The sequence below is a fragment of the Monopterus albus genome, unplaced genomic scaffold (genome assembly GCF_001952655.1).
Source record: "Monopterus albus unplaced genomic scaffold, M_albus_1.0 scaffold41.1, whole genome shotgun sequence".
NCBI classification, from domain to species: Eukaryota; Metazoa; Chordata; class Actinopteri; order Synbranchiformes; family Synbranchidae; genus Monopterus; species Monopterus albus.
The window spans coordinates 3,121,336-3,130,831 of record NW_018127921.1 but is presented as its reverse complement, the minus strand read 5'-3'; the positions used below and the strand labels follow the sequence as shown (position 1 = coordinate 3,130,831).

The window sequence follows — 9,496 nt, the reverse complement described above, 5'->3', positions numbered from 1 at the left end:
CTGCTACTGAAACAAATCCCTGGGCAAAATAGCTTCTCATCAACAGAGAGGGAAGGATTAAATGTATGAACAGAATTGTCTTTATTCAAATAGAAGCACTTTAAATTAACTCTGTAGAGCACCAAATTCACAGTGACGTGTTGCATGGTTTGGTTTACAAATGAGCTGCAAGCAAACCAGATAGAAGTTAAATTAAATTAAGGTGATTGTACCCTCTTCTCTTAGATGTATCTTCAATGTAACAGAATCTGGGAAGTACAAGGGCTCAACAAAAATCATATTTTAAACATTTCTGCAAGTTGTAGCTGATTTACTACAACATTACTCATGAACATTCAAGGTATACCGATGTTCTTCCTTACTTCATATAATATAGAAAACAAAGACCTGCAATTTTAGATCCCTCACAGTGAGCACTGTGTCTGATTAACATAACTTCACAAATAAAAACAGACATGAAAATCAGTGTGATTGACTGCTCAAGCAAGTTTTCAAGCTGCTGGAGGATTTTGTTTTTCTTCATACCACAGAGTGAAAATAAAATGTCTGCCTGGAAAGTCAAACATTTTAAAAATCTAAAACATCACAATATTTAAGTAGTAATATAAAATTGTAGATGAGATTCAATTTAAATTGGCTAAAATGGGCAAAACACAGGCATGGTTCTTTAACAGATCCACAGTTTGATTTGTTAGACTGAAACCATTACTGTGGTCACCTTTGCCTATAGGAACTATTAAAGTAAATGCCTGCAATTATGGAAGTGTGTGCAAGCAGCAATATCAGGTGATAAGAATACCCCCAGAATTAAAAGAAAAACTGATTTTGTCCTTCAAATAAATATACATGCATTTTCACACTGCACAGAATGATTAAAAGTAATCGAGGTGGTGTATTTTTAAAGTTGGAGCAGACAGTCTTGAAAACATAACATAGCAAAATAAAGTATTTCCAGCTGTCACAGGCTGGAGGATGAGCAGTAGGAGCTTGACACAAATGCATCATGTAAGGAACAGTGGTGGCAGGGGGATAAAATCCATAAAACATTCCACATTTATTTTCTTCATTATCACTAACTGAAAATATAAGAATGAAAACAAAAAACGCATCCCATTGTTTTTGGTTTTAAGGCGGGGCTACATTAAGCAGGAGAGTGGAGGGGCCAGTTTCCCAAGAAGCATCCTGTGAATCCAGTTCTGCCAGACCATCTTGTGTCAGCCCTGCCCATCGCATCCATTTGTCTGTCCGTCTTCCACTGTGTGGCCTATTTCAAGCGTTCAATGAGTTCCTGTGTGAGTCCCAGGTTAAGCAACTCCATGGCAGGGAGTGAAGTCAGGTGGGGAAAGGCCTTAAGGAGCTTCTCCCAGCATAGCTCTAGCAGGCTGGGCACTGCCAGCCAGATCTTAAACAGAGAGCCAGTTCTCTTGTTCTCATGGATGTTCACCACACCACCGTGGATGTACATACAGCCAGCCTGGGAGATAGAGTAAAAGAATGAGAAACATTTCAGTGTTATATACAGTACAGTATGGCATTTATTACAGAAATTAATGAAGGTTCTATCCATATTGATGTTGCCATTTTAAACTATACAACAGCAATTGAACTGCAACAGAAAGAGGTTCAAAATAGTAGTGTAATACTAACTGGAGTAACAGCAGCGCAGTGGAAATAGGCTGGCTCAGGCATCACTGCTGGAAGTTTACTCCACTGGAAGGTCTGCAAGTTGATCTTCCATAGATCAGCTAATATCAATTCCCCGTTATAACCTCCACAGATAAATACATCTACACCAGAGGAAAATTAACAGATACCCGTTATTGTTGGTGCCAGCTGCAGTTTCATATCAAATAAAGGCAGAATTAATATGCAACAGTATTTGATTTGGTGTAAGAATTCTCACCATTTTGAATTTGCACACAGCTATGGCATCTCCTAGGAGCAGGATACCCTGTGATGAGCACAGACATTTTAGAACATTGTGCATGAGAATAAAACAGGGAGAGCTTAAAAAAAAAAATTTAAAAAAAAAAGAAATGAATGATACAGACCTATTTTATCATGAGGTTTAGTTGTAATCTCCTCCCAGGAATTGGTCTCAAGATTGTATGCATGTATCTAATAAAAAAAAGGGGCAATGAGGCTGTATTTATCATGACTGATTTCATTTCAGTAATGATTACAATAAAGAAAAATCTCTATACATAAAGTGTCATTTTAAACATGGAGACCATATATATGATATATGAATTTTCATTAGTTGAAACAATGCAGCCAATATTGTGAAACACTTGTTCTGAAGTTCAATTTTGTCATTCAACTCTCAGCTGTATTGATCCTCAGATTAGTAATAAAAAATGAAATAGTAATCAAAAATAATTAGAACAAATGTTCATTGAGCTGTCAAAAAATAAAACTAAATTGTTTAGGAGGACTTCCTTGAAACACTTTTAACATGAGAATGTGGCTGACACACAATTTTGGTGCTATGTTACATGTGTTTGGTGATTCTACTCATAGTGTGGTACAGTGGTACCTTGTCCAGAGGATAAGATGTCCAGGATGTTCCTCCTCCCAGAATGTAGATCCTCTGTCCATCATGTGCTATTTCATGCCTATACCTGTGACACACACACCAACAGCATGTCACATCAAGCAAGATGTTTGGTTTAGTTAGATCCTGCAGTGCATTCATGAATCATGACACCATACCGTTCCTCAGGCAGGTCATCAGGAGGGTTGTTGGGCTTGAGGTGGATCCACTCCCTGGTAGTCAGGTCCAGCCTGTGCAGGTCTGTGCTGTAAATGTACCCTGTAGTCCCTCCAAACACATACAGGAAGCCATTTATAATGACCATTGCCTGCAAGTGGAAAGATGAAATTGCAGCTGAGTAAATGGTAGTTCTGTTAAATCATTTTAAAATCAAATATGTATCCAGCAGGTAGACTCTGGTTGTAATTTGGCGTTTTTCCCCATCTCTACAGTTCTTTAAGAAACTGGATGTAATGAGATTACAAACTACAGACTGATCTCTGAGACTACCTGTCCATAGATTCTGTTGGGCTTCTTCCCACGACAGTTGAGCAGTGACCACCGCTTGTACTTCACATTACAAACATGAACATCATTGCCATTGTTTTCACCAAAGGGGATCCCCGTGCCTCCAAACACCAGGAGGTTGTTTCCGTGCAAAACAGCTGAAGAAACACGACAATATTTAGTTTTTATTCCGTTTGGACAAAAACCAAGGTTTTCTTTTGTCTATAAAATACTGATGAAGTCAAAATGCTTTTCTACTAAATATAAAAACTAATAATTGTAAGTTTCACCTGACATAGATGCCAGCTCTGTGGGCATGTAGCCCTCTGTTCGTATCTGCTGCCAGCAGCCTGTGGCAAAATGGTACCTCCATAGCTCCCTGAACAGTGGATAATCTTCATTGTCCGAGCCTCCTGACTCATCATAGTCAGGGTTGTATCCTCCAAATACATACAGGTTAGTGTTATCAGCAACACAGCGATGCCCACTGCGGGCAGGGGGAGTACGATGAGCTGGAGAGGGAGATAGAAAGTTTCATGGGGTGAGGAAAGGAGGAGCATGCAACAGAGATTCGACACAGGTAGACCTATTAGAAGTGTATCAACAAGAGAAATCATTTGCTAGAACCTAATATTAACAGGATTAATCAATGCATCCTTACTCCCCCCCCACACACACACACGGAAACTCAGTCATGTTGATGTACTGAGCACTATGTTCGGCACCTATGGGTATCAATACTTAGTACCCCCTCTCAGAGTACAATGCAGCAGTCACTTCCAGTACTGAGAACAAAGCTGACTAGAGGATGATTTGTTTGTGGATGTGAGCTGGTACAGGATTTTAGTCAATATGCACCGGCAGCTCTGCCTTAGCAAAACCACAGCATTTCTCTTGACATTTACAGACCCGAATCTCCTACATATAAACGCAGCCTTTAAACTCCCATCAAGTTGTTTACAGGTCAGGAAAACCAAGTAATCAATAACTGTGTTGTGTCAAGACATGCATTAAGCTTGCTGTACAACAGAAAGACGGGATTTTACAAAAGAGGAAATGGTATGATTTAATTTTTTAAAGCACACCGCGTGGATATGATTTCTAACAAGTTATTAGAAATTAGAAGAATTGCTAGATGGTGCTAGCATGAACGTTATGCTTAGCAATGTCACCAGTAAGGGCGACGTTTACATCTATAACATACAAGAGTGACAATGTGTGGAGCAGCAGCCACCACTGCGCTGGCAAAATGTGCCACCGATCAATTAAAGCCTGTCATTAGCATGTCTTGCTTATGTTGCCGACCGACCTGGTAGCGTCTCACCGTATGGCGGCCTGCCTGTTAGTCTCTCGAATTTATTCAGCCTGTCCGGACTGTGAGGACCTTCATTGTTCGACATTGTTTTCCCGTTACAATCCAGTCCTGAAGAATGTCACATCAAATGACCACATTTGCTGAAGTGCTGACAAAACATTATAAATCTTCTTACAGCCGCGTCAGTTTGAAGCCATTCACAGTTTTTACCCCGCGGCCATGAGACACTTGACCAATCACAGGGCTTGTTATTAGAACCTAGCGTCATCAGAGAGGGGCGGTACTGCGCGTGTATCCAAAACAACAACGGGTTTGGGGCTAGAGATGATGATACATGTGGTTAAATATAAAGTTCTTGTTTCACACTGTGATCTGATAACACTACAGGACTACAGCCGGAATTTAGAAATAACCAGCGGGAGTAATAAGTTCATGAGACCAAATTCCCACAATAGTTTAAGGAATGGACTAACCACCAGACAAACTCTATAAAATCTCATGATTATTTAAAAACATTTATTTTTTTTTAATTACATGTATTCAGTTACATTTTTTTTTATAAATGTTATCCACCTTCAGAGAGCAAGGGGAACTGATCAGTCCGAGCTGTAAACATGATCCGTAGGCTACCAGAAGAAGAAGGCTACTGTATTGTGTTCGGGGTCGTACAAAGCGGAACGACTGGTTTCAGGGCTTATTTTCTGTAGGACCTCAGAGTCGATCATGGCGACTCTTGGTGGCAATCGTGGAGATCGCGCCAGCAACTCTAATCTACAAAAGTCTTCTCTTGCTTCTCCGGAGAAAGTTCGTGAGCTTCTTAATGAGGGGGTGTCATCAGTCGGATCCAGCAGGTGTATTTTCTGAGCAATTGCGCACCATTTGTTTGATGTAAAGGGACGAGATACAAGTTGGCATTAGCTACTTTGGTTAGCCACTTAGCCTTGCAGCTAGGCTAACGTTACTTTCGTGAAATTTCAAGATGGGCAAGTTTCGGCAGATGTGACAGCATCTAGGCCAGCAACAGGAGTTTGCATATTATAATATTGTTGTGCATATCATATCAGGAAAGTGGTGCTTTTATCGTTTAATGGTGTTTTTTTGGAGTACTCATATTTATTGTTCGGACACCACTCCACCCCTCAACGAAAGGTTCACAACTGTATTGTGATGACCGCCACCAGCCAGTGGGAAAGTTAGGGTCAGCGGCAAGCATCATGGGGGTGCGTAAATAGTTAAGCGAGTGTTGTATAATCCGAGTTATTGTTGTATTATGGGGGGTTTAAAAAGACTGTTCGGTTCATGCTGTGTGTGGTGGGTTGCATCGAGCACTCTGTGATCGTCCTTGTTGTCTGCTCTTCGACTGGATTGATCATTGTGTTATGCCTTCGTTCTGTGGATGTGTGTGTGTATCAAATCAAATTTTACAACAAAAGTCATCTCAGGGCACTTTACAAAGTAAGGTCTAGACCTTACTGTTATCAATATTATTACATAGGGAAAACCCAACAAATCCCCCTTGAGCAAGCACTTGGCGACCGTGGGGAGGAAAAACTCCCTTTAACAGAAGAAACCTCCGACAGACCCCGGCTCTTGGTGTATGGTTGAAGAAGAAAATAAAATAAAAGAGGAGACTGACGAAGAACTGACCGGTTATTGTGGTATTTGGTCGCGAGTCAGGATTCTGACGAGTGTTCCGGGTGAGAGTGCACACTTAGCCAATGATATAAGGGGGTTTATCTCCGACGCGCGCTCAGAGAGTGATAGAGCCGTGCGGTGTGCGGAGCCAGGTTGGAACAGTATTAGCAGTACTCCGGTGCTAGCGTCCCGCTAGCTAGCTTAGCCGCACAGTTAGCATTAGCTCCTCTCCTCCACGCCGGAGGTCGCTACAGTATTATGTTCCCATCTAATTCCTAACTTTTTATTCATCAGTTATTATTAAATTCAGTTGGTCTGCACCATCTGTTCTTATCTAGCTTTACAAGTTTATTAGAAGAAATATTAAGGAATCCTACAGTGCAGAGTGCACATACATTTAATCAACTGCATCTTTCTTATCATTGAAAAAACAAGCAAGGGTGATGAAACTGAAGCTCCGTATATTCTATTTGGATTTCAGTGGACAAGGATATTTGAAAGTTCAGGAAGCAAAAAGCAACACCCAAGCACCCTGCGAGGCAACAAACAAAGAAGCTTTTTTCTCAAGAGTGGAATCCTTTTCAATATCCTTTATTCCTTTTGACACAGCTTCTTTCTTACATTGTACAACCATGTGGTCCCTAAAGGACATCATTTGTTGATATATACCCAATATGCATTTGGTGTTTCAATTAGGATACATTTAAATAATCACTGTGGGTAAATGCATAGATGTGTACTTTCATTCAGCGTAACAGTGAATTCACATGTACTGGTCTCCAGGGGAAACTTCCTTAGCAGAACACTGTTTGAAATGGGCAGGGAAACCCCGCCTACTGTCCCCTCTGGTGTGTGCCAGATATGGCTGGATCAACATTGGCTGTGATATGCTGAAGTGTTCCAGCTGCCAGGCTTTCCTTTGTGCATCACTACAACCAACTTTAGATTTTGAGAAATGTAAGTAAAAGTTGAAGCAACAGAAAAAGACAATGTCAGAGCTAGGATACACTTTATTTTGGCAAAGTTAGGCTGATGATGCCACTCTGTCAAAAATGAAAAGTCACACCTATCTTCTTTTAAATAGATGAATCCCGCATTGCAGAGATATCGGGGCAGCTTCAGACACGGCATGAGAAGTTTTGTCCTTGGCCTGACTTTCCTTGTCCAGGTAAGATCAACATCCCGGTAGCATGTATATATGCTAACAAAAATAAATCTGTATCATCCCATTGTTGTCTCAGGTGAATTGAGCTAAGGGCTATCATGTGATGCTCATGGTAAATGTTGCTTTTATTTCAGAACGGTTTTGGCTGGTTCCCGCCTGTGAACCATCAGCACTTCTTACTGCCTTCTTAGAGCGCTTCAAGAGTGCCTGTCTCCTTGCACAGCAGCTGCCAGCCATGAGGCCAGAGCAGCTGAAGTCTATGGTGAGGCAGGAGAAAAGTCTTGGAAAAAAACCACCTGAAACCATATGAGCATTGTTCATATTACAGAAAGGGTTTGGAAGGATGTTCCAGGGCATTATTTGGTCATTTGCACTGCTGTCCATGTACATTTCATAAGCTATTATTCATCTCATTGCCAATGCTAATGCTAACCACCTGACAATCTTCTGGTTATTATTCGCATTACTGTCACAGTTTGAACACGGCTTTGAGTTTCTTCATAGCCTATTAGGTTGTACCATTTAGTTTATCCTAATTACTTTAATTCGGTCTTCATATTCTATTTATTCAGAGTTTATTCTACTTTTATTTTATTTAGTTTCTTAAATGGTATGGGCATTCAATATTATGAGAAAGAGAAACAGTATTTCGATTTTTTTTGTATGTCCTGCACATACAGTGAATTGACAATAAAAAAAAAACTTGATCTAGATGATGCAAATGATAGCATACATTATAGAGAAATGTGAACTTTATGTAGATGTATTCCGATATCTGTTGTTCATGCGTAAATATGTCTACTGTTTCCTTGCAGTCTTTGACTGAGGATGTTGTCAGCGTTATACTACAGTTGATTGAGGAAGAACTAAAAAAAAGGGGAGGGGATCCATGTTCTGAACCTTTGGATGTCCAGGTGGCTGCTTGCATTGTTTCTCTCTGTGGCTGGGCAGCAAGGTGAGATGAAACTCCAAACTCCTTCTATTATACATAAAACACTAAACTAGAGTAAGCATACACACCGAAACTAATTTCCAGTATTAAATGTATCCTCGATGTACTAGGTGCATGGAACAAAATACAAAGCAGGATAGGAGAGGCAGTTTTCAAACTGAGAGAACATTGGCACAACAAGCCACCTGATCAAAATGTTTGAGCCGTACATTTATCTATCTTAGCCCAGCTCTGCACGCCATGAACTTGCCCATCCTCACCTGCTCCTACTGTATGCGCAAGGTGGGCTTGTGGAACTTCCACCAGATGGAAGAAACGAGTGGCGAGGGAGATGCCTTATCAAACACTTTAGGCCAGTCTGCACAAGAAACAGGTCTCACCTCCGCAGCCATGTCTGAGGGCCAGGAAGACCATGCAGCGTCTGTCTCACCCACCCCTGCTACAACCCCGTGTCGTATGAAGCTGAGGAGCCAGGACTCTACCCGTTCAGACCAGGCAAGTTCTACGCAAATGTGCTAGGTTATGGTTAAGCTCGGCTTATATGCACATATTAATCTTAAATAGAACTGCCTCGCTTCATATATAGCAATAGCAAATGTATTCTTTAAAAAGTTTGCTTTTTCACCTTTTCTGGTATGTAACAGGGTGAAGGCACCTCCTCCTTTGTGGCCTTGCGTGCCAGAAGCAGAGACTCACCAAGCCCCAATGAAGAGCTGCCAAGTCCCTTGACCAGGGGCAAGAGGCCTGCAGCTCGTACCCGAGGACAGGGGGACAACTGTGGCTCTGATGGCATTGCCAGCCTGCAGCACCCTCCCAAACGCCTGTGCCTCTCCTCAGTTGGTGGTCTTGTAAGGACTAATATTACTGCTGATTTGATGTTTGCAGTGATACTGCAGTATTATTATGACACAGAAGTAAAAATGAATGACTAGTACTACAGTGCTGCCTAGCCATTAAGGCAGTGTTTTTAGAGTAATATTGATGGTTTTATTTCTTAAATTCAAGATACAGCGTTACAGTTTATCATTTTAAAATCACAATTTTAGTTCTGACCCCTCTGCAGAGTATTTCTTGTGTGATAAATTTTGTCATATTACGTCGGCCGTATGTCTTGGACACTTGGGTGAAAAGAGGGGCGGAGCTGTCAACTGATCACCACTTGGTGGTAAGTTGGATCCGATGGTGGGGGGGGGGAAGCTAGACAGACTCGGCAGACCCAAACGTATTGTGAGGGTCTGTTGGGAACGTTTGGCAGAACCCCCTGTCCGGGAGATCTTTAACTCACACCTCCGGCAGAGCTTCGACCTGATCCCGAGGGAGACTGGAGACATTGAGTCTGAATGGACCATATTCTTCACCTCCATTGCCGATGCAGGCGCTCGGAGGTGT

The 9,496-nt window shown here is 41.5% G+C and overlaps 2 protein-coding genes across 3 annotated transcripts in view; one reads left to right on the top strand and one right to left on the bottom strand.

The window, feature by feature from the left end:
* Positions 1 to 64: 64 nt before the first annotated feature.
* klhdc10 (kelch domain containing 10) lies at positions 65 to 4,597 on the bottom strand. Of its 2 annotated transcripts, none has more exons than XM_020599567.1 (9): positions 4,350 to 4,597; positions 3,331 to 3,552; positions 3,044 to 3,198; positions 2,713 to 2,861; positions 2,537 to 2,621; positions 2,052 to 2,118; positions 1,904 to 1,951; positions 1,648 to 1,787; positions 65 to 1,474 (listed from the first exon to the last, which is right to left on the bottom strand). In XM_020599567.1, the coding sequence occupies exons 1-9, from the start codon at positions 4,438 to 4,440 to the stop codon at positions 1,265 to 1,267; spliced, it is 1,167 nt and encodes a 388-aa protein (XP_020455223.1). In that variant the 5' UTR covers positions 4,441 to 4,597; the 3' UTR covers positions 65 to 1,264. The 2 variants fall into 2 exon arrangements, with proteins under 2 accessions (XP_020455223.1, XP_020455224.1); XM_020599568.1 differs by having other exon boundaries at positions 4,365 to 4,597.
* An 84-nt stretch (positions 4,598 to 4,681) lies between these two features.
* Positions 4,682 to 9,496, top strand: part of zc3hc1 (zinc finger, C3HC-type containing 1) — a 9,324-nt gene continuing 4,509 nt past the window's right edge. Inside the window, exons 1-8 of the mRNA XM_020599565.1 lie at positions 4,682 to 5,206; positions 6,472 to 6,574; positions 6,797 to 6,947; positions 7,075 to 7,158; positions 7,290 to 7,417; positions 7,971 to 8,110; positions 8,332 to 8,602; positions 8,752 to 8,955. Of these exons, the coding sequence (XP_020455221.1) occupies positions 5,079 to 5,206; positions 6,472 to 6,574; positions 6,797 to 6,947; positions 7,075 to 7,158; positions 7,290 to 7,417; positions 7,971 to 8,110; positions 8,332 to 8,602; positions 8,752 to 8,955 (1,209 nt within the window). The 5' untranslated portion in view covers positions 4,682 to 5,078. The remainder of the gene's footprint in view (positions 5,207 to 6,471; positions 6,575 to 6,796; positions 6,948 to 7,074; positions 7,159 to 7,289; positions 7,418 to 7,970; positions 8,111 to 8,331; positions 8,603 to 8,751; positions 8,956 to 9,496) is intronic.

Excerpts from the sequence above, each read along its gene's own strand:
- klhdc10 (XM_020599567.1), bottom strand. The coding sequence starts at position 4,440 with ATGTCGAACAATGAAGGTCCTCACAGTCCGGACAGGCTGAATAAATTC. Across the intron at positions 2,622-2,712 it reads GATGACCTGCCTGAGGAACG|GTATAGGCATGAAATAGCAC; the intron begins GTATGGTGTCAT and ends TGTGTGTCACAG. Across the intron at positions 1,475-1,647 it reads ACTGCGCTGCTGTTACTCCA|GCTGGCTGTATGTACATCCA; the intron begins GTTAGTATTACA and ends TCTATCTCCCAG.